The sequence below is a fragment of the Palaemon carinicauda genome, chromosome 30, assembly GCF_036898095.1.
Source record: "Palaemon carinicauda isolate YSFRI2023 chromosome 30, ASM3689809v2, whole genome shotgun sequence".
NCBI lineage: Eukaryota > Metazoa > Arthropoda > Malacostraca > Decapoda > Palaemonidae > Palaemon > Palaemon carinicauda.
In genome coordinates this window covers 46,049,634-46,074,633 of record NC_090754.1, presented here as the reverse complement: position 1 = coordinate 46,074,633, position 25,000 = coordinate 46,049,634, and the positions used below count along the sequence as shown (strand labels likewise).

The 25,000-nt window shown below is 36.7% G+C and overlaps 1 protein-coding gene across 1 annotated transcript in view; it reads right to left on the bottom strand.

The window, feature by feature from the left end:
* LOC137623081 (serine/threonine-protein phosphatase 4 regulatory subunit 1-like) overlaps nt 1-25,000 on the bottom strand; it is a 380,975-nt gene that overhangs the window by 245,083 nt on the left and 110,892 nt on the right. The window contains exon 3 of the mRNA XM_068353734.1: nt 4,638-4,923. Coding sequence (XP_068209835.1) covers nt 4,638-4,923 — 286 coding nt within the window. The remainder of the gene's footprint in view (nt 1-4,637; nt 4,924-25,000) is intronic.

Genomic DNA, 25,000 nt, shown 5'->3' with positions numbered 1-25,000 from the left:
TAGGAGGAGAGCCTTCTTATAACAAGACTTAATTGTACTCGTATCAAATGACCTACTCTCTCTCTCTCTCTCTCTCTCTCTCTCTCTCTCTCTCAATTAACTCTTGGTATTTAGTTTTCTTTATTAGTCAATTTTTTCTCTCACCAATTAATTGTTTGAATTTACTTATCTTTCACGGTTAACATCTCTCCCTCTCTCTCTCTCTCTCTCTCTCTCTCTCTCTCTCTGCAGGCATTACAAGAACACCCATATTACGTTTATGAAAAAAAAATTAAGTATGAATTTTGAGAACGGTACAATTATGTAAATGCTTGAGAGAGAGAGAGAGAGAGAGAGAGAGAGAGAGAGATAGAGGCTATTAAAGATAACTAAATACCAAGTTAATTGGAGAGAGAGAGAGAGAGAGAGAGAGAGAGAGAGAGAGAATTTTAACCATGAAAGATAAGTAAATTTCAACAGTTAATTGGGTTAGAGAATAAAATGACAAAGAAAATAATACCAACAGTTAATTGAGAGAGAGAGAGAGAGAGAGAGAGAGAGAGAGAGAGTACACCAGCTGCTAAAAGCAGCCGGAGCAGTACACACACCTAGAAACAGGTGCAAGCAATATTTAATAAATTCGCCGTATCATTTCAATTGTTTCTTAGCAAGCACCACAATATGAGAGTAACTGAAAACATTCTCAGCGTTATTATTATTACTATTATTACTAGCCAAGCTACAACCCTAGTTGGAAAACAAAGATGCAATAAGTCCAAGGGCTCCAACAGGGAAAAATAGCCCAGTGAGGAAAGGAAATAAGGAAATAAAAAAATGATGAGAATAAATTAACAATATATCATTCTAAAAAACAGTAACAGCGTCAAAACATATGTCCTATATAAACTATTAACAACGTCAAAAACAGATATGTCATATATAAACAATAAAAAGACTCATGACAGCCTGGTCAACATAAAAACATTTGCTCCAACTTTGAACGTTTCAAGTTCTACTGATTCAACTACCCGATTAGGAAGATCATTCCCCAATTTGGTAACAGCTGGAATAAAACTTCTAGAATAATGTAAGGTGTCGGTTGCCTGATACGCCGTCTCCAATGCGTTCTATCAAGAGCATCCTCCTCCACCAAACCTTGTAATTGTTTAGTGGCCACTTTCCTCTTCGTAAGGGTAGAAGAGACTCTTAGGCTATGGTAAATAGCTCTTCTAGGACACTCCAAAATCAAACCATTGGTCTCTAGTCTTGGGTAGTGCTATAGCCTCTGTATCATGGTCTTCCACTGTCCTGGGTTAGAGTTCTCTTGCTTGAGGGTACACTCGAGCACACTATTCTATTAATTTCTCTTCCTCTTGTTTTGTTAAAGTTTTCATAGTTTATATATGAGACATTTTTTTAATGTTACTGGTCTTCAAGTACTTTATTTTTCCTTGTTTCCTTTCCTCACTGGGCTATTTTCCCTGTTGGAGCCCCTGGGCTTTTAGTATTCTGCTTTTCCAACTAAGGTTGTAGCTTAGCAATTATAAATAATAATAATAATAATAATAATAATAATATCCTTCGCCTTATCTCGCTATCTAATCCTTTCCCTCCCTCTCGATTTCCCCCCGCCGCCCCCTTAACAGGTTCCTTCTAAGCTCTCCTCATTCCCTCCCCAACATGCCCCCCCACCCCCACCCATTCAGTCGTGACGCTCTTATCACCACTGTGATTTTTACTACGCGTGCCATTCACATTTCTTCACTTTCCACGTTTCAAGTAGAGATAATTCCCATAATCCACCTAAGCATTCCCATCTTTGTTTTTATAATCTATGCTTCCTCTTTTCATCTTAATGCCCATGTGTCTTATCCACAAATTAACAATGTTCTCATTACTGTACTACAGATCTTGACTTGTAGCTTAAATGGCATATTCTTATCACATGCCAATCCTGCTACCTCACTCCACTTCCACAAAGCTACATTTATCCTATTCTCAACTTGACCCTCACATTATCCCTCCTGATTCATAGTAGATCCCAAGTATCTAATTTTTTATCATCCTTTTATAACCGAGCCTCTACTTTTCTGTCCCTACCTTCCTTAGTGCACACCATAGCCTTAGTCTTTACACATTTACTTTCAAGTCCCCACAAAGTCTCCTTCCCCTATACAACCTCTCTCTGTAATCCTTCTTCATTTTCAGCAGTAATCACCTTTTTCACAAGAAGGTACTCTTCCCGTTTTGAAAATTCCTGTCATTATTATTATTATCATCACTATAAGCTAAACTACATCCCTAGTTGGAAAAGCATGATGTTATAAGCCCTGGGAGTTCCAACAGGTAAAGTTGCCCAGTGAGGAAAGAAAATAAAAGAAATAAACTATATATATATATATATATATATATACTGTATATATATGTAAAGTAATGAATAATAAATATAAAAAATTCTAAGATAAGTAACAACGTCAAAATCGATCTTCAATATTAGAAATAATGTAAAGGATAGAAAGATACAATCATCTACATATAGCAACTTTCTTTCTGGTCCCTTGCATTCTATCAGTGTATTTAATGACAATTTGAGAGAGAGAGAGAGAGAGAGAGAGAGAGAGAGAGAGAGAGAGAGAGAAAATTTTGAATTTTATCTATCACACGTCACAAGACAAACGGGGCCAAATTCAAATCAGTGCTATCCCAGTCCGAAGCCACTACTACTACTACTACTACTACTACTACTAGTACTACTACTACTACTCCGGCACCTCGGCATCCGTTGCTGTTATCTCGCCAAAACACGACGGTTAACACTTGAGAAGTCGTGTACTGGTTTTACTTTATCTCCGTAAACAGAGATAACATTCAAAAGGAATTATTGCCAATTGACTATGTGTACTTGCAACCCACAACCAAGCGTAATAAAACATTATTATTATTATTATTATTACAAGCTAAGCTACAACCCTAGTTGGAAAAGCAAGATGCTATACGCTCTACGACTCCAACGGGGAAAAAATTCCCCAGTGAGGAAAGGAAACAAAGAAATAAACTACAAGAGGAGTAATAAAGAATCAAAAGATAAAATATTTTTAGAACACGAACAACATTAAATCATATCTTTCATAAATAAACTATAAAAACTTAATGAAATAAGAGGGAGAGAAATAAGATAGAACAAATAAGCGTACACTGTTATACATGTATATCATACATATACACAAACATATGCATGTATATGTACATATATATATTATATATATATATATATTAACTTACGTATCAGATAATTGGGGCTTTACAAAAGTCTTAAAACATAAGCTAGTTACAACTCAATGAACTATGGAAAGAATAATGATGGGAATAACAAAAGAGACAGAAAAGGAAAAAAGAGAAACAAATAGGAGAGCAAAACTAAAGTAGAGGATGTTCTAACAACTTGTAAGAAAAAGACAATGAACAATGGCAGGACACAATGACAATGACAGACAATAGAAGGACATTAAGAATAGGAGATAGGGTCCTTAAAGATTGTAAAAGAAGCAAAATGAGGAAGAGAAGACGATGTATCGACGAACCAAGGATGTTTGCGGGCATGGTCAGACATAAAGACCATAAACAGACCCTAGTGGAAGGCCATGTCTGAGGCCTTTATTCTGCAGTGAACTAGTAGCAGCTGATAATGTTTATGATGATGATGTAGCCCTTGGGCTTCTATCATCCTGCCTTTTCCAACTAGGGTTATAGCTTAGCAAATAATCATAATAATAATAATAATAATAATAATAATAATAATAATATTGTAATAGAATCTACTCTACGTCATTCTTAAGTGAGATCACACATTAGACAACACATTCTTCACGAAACTACTTCAAATAAATATTAATAATTATAAATGATTTGATTTATAGGTCGAAAAATGAATTAAGAGATATAACTCCCCACAATGAATAAATAAAATAATAAATGATCTAGAGATCGAAAAATGAATAATTCAATGGTCACTTTCTCTCTGATAGCAAGAAACAACAGGTGATTGTTAAATAAAATTAATTATGTTTAACTAGTGATGCTAAACTAGAAGTAAATATGACGTATAAGGACTTTTCTTTGAATTAATAAACTAGTAAAAAAGTTTCAGCCATGCAACTGAAAATTCAATCCATTTAAAGAGCTTTAAACATATACACAACACTTATCAGAATATAAAAATTCATAGTCAATTAATTACAAAAAAATAAACAAAATAAAGTTTTATTGAACCTTTTAACTTGAATTCCAATAAGAAAACTCCAACTCAACATCAATTATAAAATAACAAAACCAATTATCACAAAAATATCTTCTTTTGAGAGAGAGAGAGAGAGAAAGAGAGAGAGAGAGAGAGAGAGAGAGAGAGAGAGAGAAAATCATATTTTATCTCGTCTGTCGAAAAAGATATCAGGGATGAATATTCAGAGAGAGAGAGAGAGAGAGAGAGAGAGAGAGAGAGACCCACATCTTTTTCTCATCTGTCGAAAATGATATCAGAGAGAGAGAGAGAGAGAGAGAGAGAGAGAGAGATAAATTTTTCTCATCTGTCGAAAAATATATCTGGAGAGAGAGAGAGAGAGAGAGAGAGAGAGAGAGAGAGAACATTATTTTTTTCTCACCTGTCGAAATAGTTGTCTGAGCGAGCACACTTGAGGAGTCTGGCGAGGGGCGTGGCCGTATCCTCCTCCCCGATGTGGCATCCCTCGTCCTCCCCTGCTCCCTGGTGTTCTTCCTCCTCCTCCTCCTCCTCCTCATCCTCGTCGTCACTGCTGCCCCCTCCCCCTCCACCCCCTCCGCCCCCAGAGTTGGGGGACCCGCCCCCGCACAAACTGTCCGTCACGCCCACACCACTTGCTGGTCCTTCGCCTCCGCCCCCCACAACGTTATCGCAGGTACTGTCGTCCTCTGAAATAACAACAATAACAATAATTAATTAAACAACAACAATAACAATAATTAAGTAAACAACAACAATAACAATAATTAATTAAACAACAACAATAACAATAATTAAGTAAACAACAACAATAACAATAATTAATTAAACAACAACAATAACAATTAATAAAACAACATAAATAATTAATAAAACAATAATCAATAAATCAACAATAATTAATAAAACATCAATTAATAAAACAACAACAATTAGCAAAAAAATAATAATTAGCAAAACAACAATAATAATTAGCAAAACAGCAACAATAATAATTAATAAAACAACCATAATTAACAAAACCACAACAATAATTTGCAAAACAACCAAAATCAATAGAACATCCATGATTATTTAAACCATAATTAACTAAACAACCATAATTAATTAGAGCAATAATTATCAAAATAACAACAATTAATAAAACAACAACAATTAATAAAACAACAACAATAAGTAGCAAAACAACACCCACAATCAATACAACAATCATAATAAAGCAACAATAATAAAATAAAACCCATTAATAAAACAGCGACAATCAATAAAATAAATCAATAAAACAACAGCAATTAATAAAAACAACATTAATAAAACAACAACAACATTAATCATAACAACAATAATTCATGTCATTAAGAGTAAAATTCTCGCCAAAGGGAAAAGCTTTGCCGAGCTAATAGGCATGACAAAATAAATATTGAAGAACCACATAAAAATTTTAAACTAGCATGATAATTAGATAGTGAAGATGATGATGATGATGATGATCATAACCCGAGTAAGAAAGCATACCTCCGCCTACTACTTATGGAAATCTACAAAGGGAAAAGGCTTGGCCGAGTTAATACGCATGACAAATAAATATTGAAGAACCACATAAAAATCTCCAACTAGCATTAAAATTAGATAGTGAATATGATGATGATCATCATCATAATCATAACCCGCGTGAGAGAGCATACCTCCGCCTACTACTAATGGAAATCTAAAGGTTAAAAAGGATTTAAATACCTAAGTCAGGAACATTTAAAACGCAAATGTACCAACAGAGTAAACATTTCATAGGGCACAGTTATTCAACAGGCTAAAAATTGGTTTGCGGTGGCCTAAAGGAAAAGTGTCTGTATGGCGATAGCTGGACAGGTGTTCGAGTCCCGCTTAATTTCGATATAATAATAATAATAATAATAATAATAATAATAATACTAATTATTATTATTATTATTGTTACTATTATTATTACAAGTTAGGCTATAAACCAAGTTGGAAAAGCAAGATGCTATAAACCCAAGGGCTTCAACAGGGAAAAAAAATAGCCCAGTGAGGAAAGGATACAAGGATACAGTATATATAAACTACAATTATAAATAATCAAAAAAGTTGGTCTGCAACCTTAACATCCTTGTAAGCTAAGGTTGGCCCTTTTTTTTTTGGGGGGGGGGGGCAACAGGTCTACCTGCCGAGTTATCAGCAGCCATTGCTTCGGCCTACCTGGTCCTAGTTTAGGCGAAAAAGGCTTGGGCTCTGATCATATGGATATATGGTTAATCTCTAAGGGACTGTAACCGTCTCTTGCCTCTGCCATTCATGAGCGGCCTTTAAATCCCATGTCACTTTTGCGTAATTATCCCAATGGGATTATACAAATATAAATATGCATATTTAAATATTGAGCGACATAACAGTTTTCAAAACCAAATTAGTTCGACCTTGCCATTAAATACCCAAAATGGATATTAATCACATGCTAAGTCTCTCTCTCTCTCTCTCTCTCTCTCTCTCTCTCTCAAAAAAGAAAAAAAAAACCGTCCAGGGGACAACAGTAAACGAAGAAAGTAATCTAGTTTGATTCTGCAATTAGGTGTCGCAAAAAGAATGGTCATCTCATAATTGTACCCTAAAGTCCTCGGGAAAAAAAATAAACAAAATGTTCCCTGCTAATTAGCTAAACCTTTGAGAGAGAGAGAGAGAGAGAGAGGAGAGAGCTGTCTTAATATTGTAATGTCCCTTTATATACACACACACACACACACATATATATATAAATATATATATATATATATATATACACACATTTACATAGATATACATATACATATACATATATACACACACATACATATATATATATATATATATATATGTATATATATATATATATATAGTCATCATCATCGTCGTCATCCGTTGCTTGTCCACTACAAGACAAAGGCCTCAGACTTGTTTTCTCCACTCCCGTCTGTTCATGGTCATTATACGCCGCAGTCTATATACGCAAATTTTCTTACGAAGAGAAGACGATGGATTAACGAAGTAAGATATCTACAGTATATCTGCATCTATACATACATACATACACACACATATATAAATATACATATATATATATAATATATATACATATAATATATATATATATATAATATATATTAAATATCTATACATATATATCTATATCTATATCTATATATATATATATATATATGTGTGTGTGTGTGTGTGTATGTGTGAATCTTACACATTTAAACGTGATTTACCTATTTCAAATAAGCCATATATTTTAATACACCAATGTCTGGACTCTCTTACCGATCTCGGGATCAGAGTCCTAAGGCGAAACCACTCAAAGACAAAAGCTCTGACCGGCGGGAATCGAACCCTCGTCCGGGATGCTTGTATGACAGTGACCGTACCATTTAGCCACAAAGACAAGCACCCGTATAATCTTATTACTGTATAATCTCTTATCATCTGGTTACGCGCATCTGCCTCTTGAAGCTTACAATACCTCTTCTTTATTTAAGGAGAACACCCCTATATCAATGGTTCCATTTCAAAGACACATTACAATATTTGCTTCCCTGAACCTCGATAGATCGTCAAATCTCTCTCTCTCTCTCTCTCTCTCTCTCTCTGTGTGTGTTCCGATATATCTTACCATTTTACGATAAGGAAACTAACGATAAAAGCTTTGGTTGAGCCACAGTAAGAGGAACAGACATCAAAAGTAGGTATTCAAACTAAGTCACCTCTCTCTCTCTCTCTCTCTCTCTCTCTCTCTCTCTCTCTCTTTTCCGATATATCTTGCCGTTTTACGATAAGGAGACTAACGATAAAAGCTTTGGTTAAGCCACAGTAAGAGGAATAGACAGAAAAAGGAGATATTCAAACAAGTCCACCTCCCCTCTCTCTCTCTCTCTCTCTCTCTCTCTCTCAAGGAAAGAGAAAAATGTGATACTTGAAATGACGTATATGAACAGCCCTCTACAACGACACACGAATGTCTCTCTGACTGTCTTGTCTGTCTCTAAAAGAAATAAGAGAAAAATGTGACCATCGAAATGAAGCATTTGAACAGCCGACTCGAACGACACACGAACGTATGGGAGAAGCCAAAGTCTATAGCCCATTCTAATGTTCGTTCCGGGCCGACCCTTCTTCCACTTCCGGTGTTCCCAACAGCTACATGCATTCCTACGATTCCATGTGGGCATCCTTCCTGCCGTCGATGGATCAACATGTCGACGACTCGACATAGCGAACAACTGCGAGTCGACTTCGAACTACTAGCGTGTAACAATTCCTTCTTCACCCAAAGGGTTAACTACTGCACTGTAATTGTTCGGTGGCTACTTTGTTAGGGTAGAAGAGGGACTTTAGTTATGGTAAGCAGCTCTTCTAGGAGAAGGATACTCCCAAATCAAACCGTTGTTCTCTAATCTTGGGTAGTGCCATAGCATCTGTACCATGGTCTTCAACTGTCTTGAGGGTACACTTGGGTACAAAATTCTATCTTATTTTTCTTCCTCTTGTTTTGTTAAAGTTTTTCTAGTTTATAATATTTGTTTAAGTGGTTGTTTTCTGTTCTTGAAACTTTTTTTTTCCTTAGTTTCTTTTCCTCACTGTGATATTTTCCCTGTTGAAGCCCTTGGGCTTATAGCTTCCTGCTTTTACAACTAGGGTTAATAGCTTAGCAAGTAATAATATTGAAAATAATATTAAAATTATAAAATAATAATAATAATAATAATAATAATAATAATAATAATAACAATAATAGTATCCCCAGATATGACAAAAGACTAGCAACGACTACATTTATTGTTGTAGTCAATAATATTAAAATGATGTGGAACCATGACATTTTCATAGTAGTTGTAGACTTAAAAGTCCTTCCTAATGGGGTAGTTCAATCAGTAGAACTTCAAAAGTTCAAAAGTTCGCACAAGATGTATACTATATAGTAAATTATTATAAACTTTGAGAGAGAGAGAGAGAGAGAGAGAGAGAGAGAGATGCTGGATAGTTCGTCTCGTTCGTTTTAGATTGTCCGTAAAAAATGCTGAATGATATAAAAATGCAAAAATTATTTACCAAAAAAAAAAAAAAAAAAAAAAAATCATCGTCATCATCATCAAATATCTATAAACAGTATAACCAGGTTAAAAAAATATTGAATATTGTGGGAGACTCCAGGAACAATCAGGATAATGCTAAGTGTAACAAATAACATGAAACCTATAGGCTATAATGATTCGACCATTTTAATTCACCACAAATGTTAAAAGACCAAATTTTTAGATATCAAAACCCAATTTATAGACATTAAAAATTAAATTTCAGTCATCAAAAAAGGATTTTTAGACATCAACAAACCAAAATTTTAGAAACCAAAAGCAAAATTTTAGACAAAAATCCAAAATTGGATATAAATAAAATTTGACATAAATAATAACATTTCAAGATTTCAAAACACCAATTTATTGACAAATTAAATTTTCATACATATAAAAAAAACTAGACAAATTCTAGACAAGTATTTATAATCTTATCAACTTTCCATGCGCTTTCTCATTTCATGCGAATTATCGAACCAGTTTTCTGTTTAATTTCAACTTTCTCCGAAAACTATTTTTAAAAAAATATGATCCACATAAAATGCTCTTCTCCTATGACAACACCCGTTATCTGTCATAATTTTACTGTTGAAACCTAATCAGAAACCTTTTATTATTAATAATAGCTAAAGCTCCAACACTAGTTGGAAAACCGGATGCTATAAGCCCAATGGATCCAACAGGAAATAATGGCTCAGTGAGGAAAGGAAACGACGAAATAAATAAACAAGGACATACAATGAACAAAATAAAATATTTTAAGAACAGTACAAATTTTTAAAAAGGAACTTTCTTATCTAAACTATAAAAGAGACTTATGTCAGTCGACATAAAAAACATTTGCTGCAAGTTTGAACTTTTGATGTTCAACGGATTTCCACTACCTGATTAGGGATCATTCCACAACTTGGTCACAATTGGAATAAAACTTTTAAAATACTGTGTAGTATTGAGCAGAGAGAGAGAGAGAGAGAGTAGCATCACCTGCATATGCAATGAGCTTGTTTTCAAGGCCAAACCACATGCCATGGGTATATAGTATGAAAAGTAATGGACCAAGAACACTACCCTGAAAAACACCAGATATCCCATTCTATAGCCTCAATGGTGCCAATCACAACAAAATTAAAATGAAAACAAAAACCATTCAATTTCGTAAAAACTTACTCCCCATTTAAAATTTAGAGGAACAACTCAAATCCCAATTTCCTAAAATCTTATTCCCCCATTTAAAATTTACAGGAACAACTATAACCATGTCAAAATGCCATAAATTATGAAATATAAGATTGCAATAAATACAGTAATATACAGACTTGGCAATTTACTCCCCACGGTTCTCTCTCTCTCTCTCTCTCTCTCTCTCTCTCTCTCACGCCCACAAATACTTCCTTTTTCTCCCCAACGAGTTTAGGACGCTCTAAACCGATGATACATCCGGAAACCCATCGTTTCCACTCTCTCTCTCTCTCTCTCTCTCTCCTCTCTCTCTCTCTAAGCTATTACGCGTGGTGATTTCGTCAATGAATTCGCTAAATAATTTTTTCTTTATATTTCTCTAACTACTCCCCCAATTTCTCCCATCCCTTTCATTCAATTTTTTTCTTTTTTTTTCTTTCTTTCAATTCCCCTATCCTTTTCATCCACTTCCCTCATACCCTATATATCTCTCTCCTCCTCCTTTTCAACTGTGGACCCCATTCCAAATCAAAATCTTAAGCCATGTGCTTTAAAGGGCTGCTTTTCCTGGTTCTATTCAACTAAGGGAGACATACTCTTTCTACAGGACCTACAAAAATCAGTTTATCGTTCACATTTGGTATTTTACATATCTCACTGCATAATTGGTGTTTATTATCAAATTCACATTACCGATACACTTAGAGAACAAGAAATTTTCCCAGTTCTTGAATAAAACAGTTTCTATTTATCAATTCACGAATTTGAATGGTTTCATAAAAGATTGAATATTTACATACAATTAAATTTCTCTAAAAAATGTTAGAAATACTGGAATAAATGTTGCCAGGCATTTACCGTCTTAAAAAAACAGATATATTGACGTAAAGGAATGATATTACGGTCACCAACCCGTAAAAGTTAATAATAAAGTAGGGTAAAAATTATGGTCGCCCGTATTTTACTTAAATACCGCTACGAACAGTATATATTTACGGAGAATTTCCGATTAAAATTACGTGTTTTTGAAGTGTAGACGTCCGTGCTTGTGGGATATCAGCCTTAAAACAAGCTTGATATTAATTTGGTGACAATATGGTTAAAATATATCCCCTTGTTGTAAAATTTGGCAACAAAAGACTATAAAAGACACCGGGAACAAATGAGAGCATAACGTCTCTGCTTGAGGGACAGTGTATCAATTCTTAAGACCTTTTGGTAGGTCAAGGTCAAAGGTCAAGCAAAATATCAAATTCACCCTCCCCCCCCAGAAAAAAATCCTCTTTTATAACAATTAAGAAAACTCTTGCTCGAGGTACATTCGGGCAAACTATTCTATCTTGTTTCTCTTCTTGTTATTTTGAAGTTTTTATAGTTTATATATGAACGCTTTATTTTAATGCCGTTACTGTTCTTAAAATATTTAATTTTTCTTTGTTTCCTTTCCTCACTGGGTTCTTTACCCTGTTGGGGCCCCTGGGCTTTTAGCATCCTGCTTTTCCAACTAGGATTGTAGCTTAAGCAAGGATTAATAATAATTAATAATAATAATAATAATAATAATAATAATAATAATAATAATAATAATAATAATATAATAAAAACAATAATAATAATATTATTGTTCTTAAACTTCTCTTGTAGTTTATATCGTTATTTTCTCTCCCTCACTAGGCTATTTTCCCCTGTTGGAGCCCCTGGACTTAGAACATCTTGCTTTTCCAACTAGCGTTGTAGCTTATCAAGTCATACTAATAATAATAATAATAATATAATAATAATAATAATAATAATAATAATAATAAGAGTAACTAGCATCTTCTTTCCATTAAAGTTTCTAAACATTTTTCCTTTCTGTACACTAGTTGACCTGGTTTCCTAACCACTTTTTCTGTGTACACCAATTGACCTAGTTTCTGAGCATTTTAACCTATCTTCAAGCATTGGCCGACCGGATTTCTTAATAACTGTCTCATCTTTGCGTAACAACTGCTTTTCTTTCTCGAGGTTTTTTCTTAATTTCTTACACTGACTGACCCCATTTCAACAGTTATATCTTTGTGCAATAGATTGACCTGACACTAAATATAATTACTATAAAAAACGAATTCTACGTCAAATGACACTAAAATGGTTACTAATTTTAATGTAAAATAACAATATGAGTCATAATGTAGAGTAAGAATATGAGTCTCATGTAAAATAACAATGAGTGATATTTCTATGTAAACTGACACTAAAGTAAATCTAAACTGTAAACATTTTCGATTGATCAATTATATAAAAATTATAGTTTCTCTGTCTCCCTTTCTCTCACCAGCCCTTAGAATAAATATACAATTTTATCGTATTTACATACAGAATGTGTTATTCTAAAATAGTTCTCCTTCAACTGAGTCTCCCCAGTGATAGCTTCTAAATTGGTTTCACTTCCATTATCCAATGATTTGTTTACCCTCTCTCTCTCTCCTCTCTCTCTCTCTCTCTCCAATTACTATCATAATGTTATATTTTCTAAATATCGTGGTGCATTTATACAAAGATATTCTCTCTCTCTCTCTCTCTCTCTCTCTCCATTGCCACTATTATAATGTATATTATTCTAAATATCGTCGTTGCATTTTTACAAAGATATTCTCTCTCTCTCTCTCTCTCTCTCTCTCTCTCTCTCTCTCTCCATGTATAATTTCTAAATATCGTCGTGCATTTTAACGAAGATATTCTCTCTCTCTCTCTCTCTCTCTCTCTCTCTATTACTATTACAATGTATATTTTCTAAATATCGTCGTGCATTTTTACAAAGATATTCTCTCTCTCTCTCTCTCTCTCCTCTCTCTCTCCTCTCCATATTCCTAAGCATTATCTAATTCCATTGGATGATTGAATGAAATCAATAATTTTCTGCACCACAATGAGACATAAAACCGCCTAAAAGATCAGCGTCAAAATTAAATCGCCTTTAGCTAGCTTTTAAGCAAAGACTTCCGGTTAGCAAATCTCTTAATTCCCAAAGGCCTAAGGCCTAAGCCCATTCTTCCTTCGTTCAAATAACTCTGCCTCACGTTCCCATCCATTTCCGTCATTCTGGCAATACCATTATGAATACCGTTTCTCTCTCTCTCTGACTATCTCCTCTTCCTTCCTAGAAAACTACAGTCATGAACTTCCTGTCCTATCATCTCCCCGTCTTCCTTGGGTCCTCTGGGTCCTCTGGGTCCTACAGACGTCCGCCACCTGGGTCCCATAACCTTCCTTCACCGAAAAGTATCGGTTTCACTCCTGTTTATAACCTTGTTAATCTCCTGTTTTATCTAAATTGCTTGCAGCTGTGCGCCGCCTGTTAACGACTTCCAAAAGCGTTAGGTTCGACGACTACAACGACCCGCAAACGACGACTTTTGCAGGAGGGACGACTACGCAGAGTAGACTCAAAAGGACGTCTTTGGTTAGACTCCGAGAGGGTTTAAAGGTTTAAAGGCCGCTCATGAATGGCGGAGGCAAGGGACAGTGACATTGCCCTAGCAAGCAGGACATTACCCTAGAGATTGACCATATTATTATTATTATTATTATTACTAGCCAAGCTACAAACCTAGTTGGAAAAGCAAGATACTGTAATCCCAAGGGCTCCAATAGGGAAAAATAGCCCAGTGAGGGAAGGAAATAAGGAAATAAATAAATGATGAGAATAAATTAACAATAAATCATTCTAAAAACAGTAACATCGTCAAAATAGATATGTCCTATATAAATATGAACAGCGCCCAAGCCCGCTCTCCACCCAAGCTAGGATCAGGGAGGGCCAGGCAATGGCTGCTGATGCACTTGCAGATAGATCTATAGACTCGCTCAATCAACCCCCATCCTTAGCTCACAAGGATGGTAAGGTTGCAGACACTGAAGGAACTAACGAGTCTGAGCGGGACTTGAACCCCCGTCTGGCGATCACCAGGCAGAGACGTTACCAATCAGGCCACAAATTTGTAACTGGCGTTACGGTAATAATGGTCTTCGACGGTGAAAACAATGTTCATGATTCCTTGTTAAATATAATCTATATATGAATATTGACAAATCCAACTCTAGTACTCAGTATGGTTGTTCAATGATTCATAAATTATTTATTACTTCTCTTGTAGCTTATCTATTTCCTTTCCTCACTGGGCTATTTTTCCCTGTTGGAGCCCTTGGGCTTATAGCATCTTGCTTTTCCAACTAGAGTTGTAGCTTGGCTTTTAATAAATTATAATAATAATAATTCTGAATTTTTTCGGTTTATGAAAACTCGTAATGATTAAAAGGATTACAGTCTTTATCATTCCAATTCTTTAATAATTCTAATAACTTTAATAATTCTTAGTAATTTCAATTAAAACAATTTTCATAATTATAATTCTAATAGTTTTGATAGCTACTATAATTTTAATAATTTTGATAATTATTATAATTTTAACAATTTTGATAGTCATAATAATTTTAATAATTATAATTTTAATAATTTTGATAATTATTATAATTCTAACAATTTTTACCATAATAATTTTAATAATTTTGATAGTCATAATATTAATAATTATGATAATTATAATTTTAATAATTTTGATAATTATAATTTTAATAATTTTGATTATTACAATGTTAATAATTTTGATAATGGTTAATTTTGATAATTACAATTTCAATAATCTGGATAATTATTATACTTTAAATGGCCTTCTACCAGGCGCAGGACGTATGGCGGTAGTATTCTTACACCAATACCACATGGCAACCTAAGTTTGATATTAGCTTATTATAATGTTAAGTTTGAAGCTAAACTATTGTATATTCAAGTTTGATATCTAAGTTACATCAACATAGAATGAAGTTTGATGCAATCTTCTTATGGAATAACCCTTGAATCTCATAACGAAATTTGATGATTTAAAACAGAATAAACATAACCAATAGTTTTATTAAACACGTGTTTCCAGTTGATATTTATTCGTTGAATTATGAATTTTGATTAAAAAAAAATTAATGAAGTTTGAAACTTGGTCGTTTCGTAGAAGTCTTATAAACATCCAACTGTATAAATATGATTGATCTCTACTATAGTCAATTCTTCTTGGTGTGAGGTAGATTTGCACCGACTCGCAGGGGTGCCCTTTTAGCTCGTAGAAGTTTCCTGATCGCTGATTGGTTGGACAAGATCATTCTAACACATCAGATAGCAGGACACTTGCGAGCTAAAAGGGCACCGCTGCGAGTTGGTGCAAATGCACCTCATTAAAAAAAATTAGTATAGATATTATATCAAGTAGAGTGCTCAGGAGTAAGATGAAGTTTCATACTGCAATATTGCATGATGAAGACAATGTATAAGGAAATGCAGTATGATATAAACACCGAAAGAATAAATATAAATGTTGCAAGAAACACTTAACATTCACTCATTGTAACAATATAAAATGTAAACAAATCATTGGTAAAAGTCAGGGAAAAGATAGGCAAATAAGCGAAACATTCAAAACCTTGCATGTAAATTATCTAATAACCAGAATGAATAGAAAGTAATTGAAAAACAACCATGAATGGAAAGGAAAAATTAACAATGAATGGAAAGTATGGGAAAAATAATGAATGGAAGGGAAAATTAATTAATGGAATGGAAAATTAACAATGAATGGAAAGTATGATAAAAATAATGAATGGAAGGAAAAAAATAATAATGAATGGAGAATAAGGGAAAACAATAATGAATGGTAAGGAAAATTTAATAATGAATGGAAAGTATGGGAAAAAAACAATAATGAATGAAAGGGAAAAATTAACAATGAATGAAAAGTAATGGGAAAGCAATAATGAATGGTAGGGAAAAATTAATAATGAATGGAAAGTATGATAAAAATAATGAATGGAAGGAAAAAAATAATAATGAATGGAGAATAAGGGAAAACAATAATGAATGGTAAGGAAAATTTAATAATGAATGGAAAGTATGGGAAAAACAATAATGAATGAAAGGGAAAAATTAACAATGAATGAAAAGTAATGGGAAAGCAATAATGAATGGTAGGGAAAAATTAATAATGAATGAAAAGTAATGTAAAGGGAAAGTAATATGAATGAATGGTAAGGAAAAACAATAATGAATGGAAAGAAAAAAATAATGAATGAAAAGTAAGTAAAACTAATGAATGGAAGACAAGAAAAAATATTACTGAATAGGAAACAGGGAAAAACGAAAATGAAACAAAAAACTAAGCCGGGATAAAACCATATGACTTAGGGATTTAATAAAAATATAAATGTGTGTGTATATATGTGTGTGTATATATATATATATATATATATATATTCGGCATGAATAATGATTAAAAGTGAAAAATTTACGAATCATAATTGAAATATAAATCAAATGTGCACGAAAAGCCATAACCAAAAAAAAAGGAAGAAATCTTAAATTCGGCCCAAGAAGCCAGGCGCTGTGGCTTAGGAGGCCATTCAGTGGTTAAGTGCAGATGTACTATGAGAGAGAGAGAGAGAGAGAGAGAGAGAGAGAGAGAGAGAGAGAGAGAGAGAGAGAGAGAGAGAGATGAAAATTTTAACCATCCAAAACATGCCAATGATAAACACTGAATTTAAGAAACACTCAAAACACATAAAAGGCAATAAAAAAATAAAAAAATAATACAAATACCACCAACATTCAAAACAAATAAACCAATATTATCAAATAAAACAACATGAACACAAACTAATATAAAGACAAATAACAGGAAAAAAGACGGGAACAGAAAATTTCCAAAAATGAAAAACAAAAAAAAACTCCGGGACAATCACTGCGGACGGAAAAGGGATTGGCGGGGATCGTAAAATGCCTTCCCGACGACCATGATAACAAGACGGCAGATTGTTTAATAAAGATGGCCTTCCGGTAGGATGAGGGGAGGGGGGAAAGGAAGGGGAAGAGGGGGGGGAGGAATGGGGAGAGGGGGAAGGGAAGGGGAGAGGTGGAAGGGAAGGGGAAAAGATGAAAGGGAAGAGGATGTATAGGGGTGGGGGAAGAGGGAGGACTGGGGGAACGTGGAGGACTATGGGAGGGGGAGACTGGAGGAAAGGGGAAGACCGGGGAAGGGGAAAAAGATTGAAAGAGGGGAAAGGCTACGGTAGGAGAGGGAGAGAGGACTGGGGTGGGACAGGGGGTAGGGAGAGAGGTTGGGGGAGGGAAGGAGGAAAAGGTGGGGAAGAGGAGGTGAGGAAGAGGAGGTGGGAAGACCTGTGGAGAGAGGGGAAGACCTGGTGAGAGGGGGTAAAACCTGGGGAAAGGCTGGGGGAGGCAAGGAGGAAAAGGTGGGGAAGAAGAGGGGGGAAGACCTGAGGAGAGAGGGGAAGGCCTGGCGAGAGGGGGTAAAACCTGGGGAGAGGGAGGGAAGACCACGGGAGTGGGGAAGGGAAGACCAGGAGAAGACCTGGGGAGAGGGGGAGAAGACCTGGAGAGAGAGGGGAGAAGACCTGGGGAGAGGGGGAGAAGACCTGGAGAGAGAGGGTAGAAGACCTGGGGAGAGGGGGAGAAGACATGAAGAGAGGGAGACACCTGGGGAGTGGGGGAGACATCCAAAGGAGAGGGGGAAATATCCAGAGGAGAGGGGGAGAAGATCTGGGGAAGAGAGGAAAGATAGCGGAAGGGCTTAAGTCCTAGGCCACTCCAATTGGGGAGAACCATCAGCTAGACAGGAAGGAGAAATATTCGAGGATGGCGCAAGGCAATGTCTCCTGTCTCAACTTTTGATTTCGCGCAAAATTATTTTCCCAAGGAGCAATTACAGTTTCTAGTATTGGTAATAAATTTAAAGCGAACTCAAAAATTAAAAATGCGGAAATTTATATTTTTTTATTAAGGAAATTATTACGTCATAAACTTATATTACCTGGTAATTAAGATCTTAAGCATCAATTTAAGTTATAACACATCCACAGGATGTAACCAAAACAGCAGCCACTCTACGTCACAGACGAACTTCAACAATAGATTGCTTACTTTAGATGAAATATAACAGGGTTGTGGTGACCGATGTGGTAACATCCCTGACTGGTAATCGCCAGACCGGGGTTCGAGTCCCGCTCAAACTCGTTAGTTCTGTTGGTAGCTGAAACCTCACCATCCCTGTTACCTAAGGATGGGGGTTTTGGGGGAGCCTATAGGTCTATCTGTTGAGTTATCAACAGCCATTGCCTGACCCTCCTTGATCCTAGCTTGGGTGGAGAGGGGACTTGGGCGCTGATCATATATGTATATTGTCAGTTTCTAGGGCATTCTCCTGCTTGATATGGCAATGTCAGTCCATTGCCTCTGCCACTCATGAGAGGCCTTTAAACCTTTAAACAATTTAAAGATTTAAATGCCACTCATGAATGTCAAAGTCAAGGGACAGTGACATTGCCCTAGCAGGCAGGACAATGCCCTAGAGACTGACCATATACACATATGATCAGCGCCCAAACCTCTCTCCACAAAAGCTAAGACCAGAGAGGGCCAGGCAATGGCTGCTGATGACTCGGCAGGTAGACCTGGAGACCCCCTCAAACTCCCCACTCACAAGGATGGTAAAGTTTGCAGCAACCGAAGGAACTAACGAATTCAAGCGGGACTCGAGTCCCAGTCTGGCAGTCACAGGCAAGGACGTTACTAACAGGCCACCAGGAGTAATGATTATCATATTACACATTACATTCAAATCCTATTGAAGTAGTAAAGGACATTATTAGTTTCAACTAATATAACATTTAAAATAAAGTTTCAAATGACTTACTGCATCCTATAAGCAACCTATAGTGAAGAAGGAACTACAGAACAGCACAAAACCTATAGGCAATCTACAGTAAAGAAGCTACAGAACAATACAAAATCTATAGTGTCGACCCTTACCAAACAGGATACAAGTCAGTCGAAAGGTAGACAAGGTCATTGGAAATCTTAAGAAAAAAAAAATATAAAACGTGCCCGAGAGATTAGAAATAACATGACAACAAGCACCAGAGAGATTGAATAAACGCGTACCCAAGAGAATAAATAACACATAACAGAGATGAAGAGGAGAACGAGTACCCAAGGACAATGGGTAGAGAGAACCCAGCAGTCCAGTCCGGGTTACACGAGAGCAATGGTCAATATTAACCACAAGCACAAAAGGAGAAAATACTAGAGGGGTGCTCAGTAGAGCACAGACCTCCAGTGTGGCACCTTATTTCTCGACCTTGACCTTGACCTTGACCTTAACATGTATTAATTAGCGCGGATTTTCATACACTCAAATATGAACCAAGTTTGAAGTCTCTCTGACTACGACGTCCAAACTTATGGCTGATGACGTGAATTGGACATTTTGCTTGACCGTGACCTTGTCTTTTGACCACGATCTTCACAAATTTTATCATTTCCAGCTTTTTATATGAAAGTTAATCCATGCTAGTTTCATCACTCTACGATTAAAATTGTGGCCAGGAAGCTGTCCACAAACACACGCACACGCACACACACAGGGGGTAAAACACAACCTCCTTCCAACTTCGTTGGCGGAGGTAAATATGAATCGGCAAGATGAAATACTAACTTATGGGCACCATTAGTAGTACAGCACTGTAACAACTGACGGAAGATTTCTTGCCTTTGAGAATAAAGCATTGAAGAGGATTTTGGGAATCAAATGGCAGCACCATATATCAAATACGTTAATTCGAGAGGTGACAGGGGTGCCCAATGTGAACGATGTAGTTAAGACTATCAATGTGGAAGTAGATTAAGAAGGAAAGATGTGTTATTCACGAATACAACTGAATGGATGCCTCAAGCCAGGAGAGGAAGAGGTAGATCAAGAAAAACGTGGCCGATGACAATGCGCAGAGAGGTTGTATATAAGAATTGGGTTGAGCTCAGAGAGAAGACACAGGAAAGAGACATGTCGTGAATTCATTGAGGCCCTGTGCATATGCTAGGTGCCAGAGGATTAAGATAAGAGATAGAAAGGCCAGGGAGGATAGATTGATTGATTGACCGAGACGATAGAAACCGATAACATGCGACAATGTGGAGCATTCTGAGAAAATTTAACATGGACCAAGGAGAGAATTGATAACGGGAGATAAATGACATCATAAATGAACTAGATAAGTAATAACAAAAACAGGGGGGGGGGGGGTAAGTACCCACATCCATCAGGGAAGATAAGTGATAACAAGGACCACGTACAGAGGAAAAAAGAATTAACATGGATCACGGAAGATAACTGATAACATGGATCACGGAAGATAACTGATAACATGGATCACGGAAGATAACTGATAACATGGATCACGGAAGATAACTGATAACATGGATCACGGAAGATAACTGATAACATACCCATGAAACACAAGTGATAACAAGCCGTGAATACAAGTGATAAAATAACCATGGGAGATCATTGATAACATGGACCACAGAGTGATAACATAACCAGGGAAGACAAATGATAAATTAACTATAGAAGATAATTCATAACATGGACCATGCAGATAAGTAATAACATCGTTAAAGCATATAAATGACAAAATGGACCACGGAAATCAAAAGCGATTGCATGAATATCAGGAATAACATAGGATAAAAAAGCCACAGACGATAAAAAGCAACAGAAAGAATCCCACAAAATTAAGTGATTATATGGACCAACAGGATATAACATATATATATATATATATATATATATATATATATATATATATATATATATATATATATATATATATATATATATATATATATATATATATATATATATATATATATATATATATTTAAACTGGTCCAGGAGGATAACGTGAATGATAACCAATCAAGTGATAACATACAATAAGGGATAACAGGAGGATAACTAGTGATGCACAAAACAAGAGGAAAACCAAACGATTTCATCAACCAGGATAAAAAGGGATAGAAACAAGAAGACCAAATTAAGATTATCGTAAAGTCGTATTAGGGAATCCACGAAAATTACCTTGTGAGGTTACAGGGAATAGAATATCTAGACATGAGCAGCAAATGCTATAAAGGATAGGGGATTACCCTTAACCAAATTGGATAGAGACTCAATATGTATTGACACGTAATACTATAATCACCCATACGACAGCACAGATTACCACATACCCAACACAAATTACCACGTACCCAAAAGGGATGGCATTGGTACCACGTACCCAGAGGGTAAGTATAGATTGCCATGTACCAAGGAGGATAGCAAGGATTAATGTGAGGATAGTGCATACTATTAAAGTACTCAGCGGCATGGGAAGGACTATCGTGTACCCCAAGGGAAAACAATGATTAACTTGATGTATACCCAGGAGGGATACCAAGAATTGGCAGTATACCCATATTATGAAGTACCAAGGGAGTAGGGAAGGATACCCTGGGGAATACAGGATTACTACGTACCCTAAGGAATAGCCAAGATTGGCATGTAACCTTGGGAATAGCAAATTGCCATGTAACCTGGGAAATAGCAAAGATGGCCACATACCATGGGAAATAGCAAAGATGGCCACATACCATGGGAAATAGCAAAGATGGCCACATACCGTGGGGAATAGAAAAGATAGCCATGTAACCTGGGAAATAGCAAAGATGGCCACATACCATGGGAAATAGCAAAGATGGCCACATACCATGGGAAATAGCAAAGATGGCCACATACCATGGGAAATAGCAAAGATGGCCACATACCGTGGGGAATAGCAAAGATAGCCATGTAACCTGGGGAATGGCAAAGATTGCAACAAACCCCGGGGAAAAGCAATGATGGCCACGTAACCCCAAGGGATAGCACAGATGGCCAGTAACCAGGGGTATAGCAAAGATAATCACATACCATGGGGGAATATCTAAGATGGCCACATACGCTAGGGAATAGCTAAGATGGCCACATACCCTGGAGAATAGCTAACATATCCGCATACCCTCGGGAATAGCAAAGATGGTAGCGTACCACATGGAATAGCAAAGATGGCCGCATACCCGAGGAAATAGCAAAGATGGCAACATACCTCGGGAATAGTAAAGATAGCCACGTTAGGCCTAGGGTACATGGCCATCCTGCGATTCCCCATGGTATGCGGCCATATTTGCTGTTCCAAAGGGCATAGGGAATAGCAAAGATGACCATGTACTCTGGGGAATAGCAAAGATGGCCACATAACATCCCAGGAATAAGAAGGATGGCCACAATCCCGGGAATAGCATAGAAGGCCATATAACCCCCAAGAATAGCAAAGATGGCCACGTACCCTGGGGAATAGCAAGAATACCAGTGAACCTTGGAATAACCACGTACCCTGGGGAATAGTAAAAAATGGCCTTGAACCCTGAGGAATAACAAGTATGGCAATGTACCCTTGGGAATAGTAAAGATAGCAATACCCCCCCGGAATGGTCACATACCCTGGGGAATAGTAAGAATGACCTTGTACCCCGGGGAATAACAAAGCTGACCATGTACCATAGGGAATAACAAAGATAGCAATGCACCCTGGGGAAAAGCAAAGATTACCACGTACCCTAGGGAACAGCAAAGATGGTTATGTACCCAGGGGAATAACAAATACGATATTGTACCCCAGGGGAATAGCAAAGATGGCCACGTATCCTGGGGAAAAGCAAAGATGGCCGCATACCTAGGGGTATAACAAAGCAGGGCATGTACCCTGGGGAATAGCAAAGATAGTAATGTACCCTGGAATTGCCAAGTACCCTAGTGATTAGAAAAATAGCCTTGTACGACCCCGGGGAATAACAAGGATGGCTACATACCCTGGGGAAAAACAAGGATTGGCTACATACCCTGGGGAATAGCACAGACGGCTACATACCCTGGGGTATAGCTCAAAAGGCTACATACCCTGGGGTATAGCTCAAAAGGCTACATACCCTGGGGTATAGCACAGATGGCTACATACCCTGGGAATAGCACAGATGGCTACATACCCTAGGGAATAGCACAGATGGCTACATACCCCGGGGTATAGCTCAAAAGGCTACATACCCTGGGGTATAGCTCAAAAGGCTACATACCCTGGGGGTATAGCACAGATGGCTACATACCCTGGGGAATAGCACAGATGACTACATACCCTGGGGTATACCTCAGAAGGCTACATACCCTGGGGTATAGCACAGATGGCTACATACCCCGGGAATTGCACAGAGGGCTACATACCATGGGGAATAGCACAGAGGGCTACATACCCTGGGGAATAGCACAGATGGTTAAATACCTTGAGGAATAGCACAGATGGCTACATACCCTGAGGAATAGCACAGATGGCTACATACCCTGAGGAATAGCACAGATGGCTACATACCCTGGGAATAGCACAGATGGCTACATACCCTGGGAATAGCACAGATGGCTACATACCCTGGGAATAGCACAGATGGCTACATATCCTGGGGAATAGCACAGAGGGCTACATACCCTGGGGAATAGCACAGATGAGAGAGAGAGAGAGAGAGGGAGAGAGAGAGAGAGAGAGAGAGAGAGAGAGAGAGAGAGAGAGAGAGAGAGAGCTCCCTTGAGTGCTGGCAGCGGCAAACAGAGGCAGCAGGGGGCGACGAAGACGACAAACAGCTGTTTGTACTCATCGTCCCCAAGTTGCCCTGCCTGTTCCATATCCTCTCTCTCTCTCTCTCTCTCTCTCTCTCTCTCTCTCTCTCTCTCTCTCTCTCTCTCTCTCTCTCTCCACTCGTGGCCTAGTAGTAAGCGTACTAAGCAGGTTATATGAGTGATAATGTTCGGTTTTCTCTGTTAATCTTAGTCTTTAAGCACTGGATTAGGTACATGATTGTCAGTCGAAAGTCGTGGGTCGCCATAGGACAGAGGAGAGAGCAGAGAAAACAAAAAGAAACTAGTCTCCATTGTATACTATCGAGGGTGGAACCATTCATAAGAATTTAGAATCCAGGATCTATCTCGATATGAGGCAGGCCTGTTCACATCCAATATCTTAAAAACAAATCCCTAAAAGAACATTGCAGATTCTATACACGCGCACGTATAAGTATGTATGTATGTATGTATTATATAATCATTTCTGAGGCCCACCATACTAGGTTGGTTTGCTGTGATCGATCAGGCGAAAATCCCTCACCATTAACAATCAGCAACAGGCTAAAGCTAAGACATGAATGACGACATGTCTGAGGCCTTTGTCTTGCAGTGGACTAGAAGCGGCTGCATTTATTATTGTTGTGTGTGTGTCTGTATATGTATAATATATGTAATACATATACAGTATATATATATATATATATATATATATATATATATATATACATATATATATATGTATATAATACATATACAGTATATATATATATATATATATATATATATATATATATATATATATATATATATATATATACATATATATATATGTATATAATACA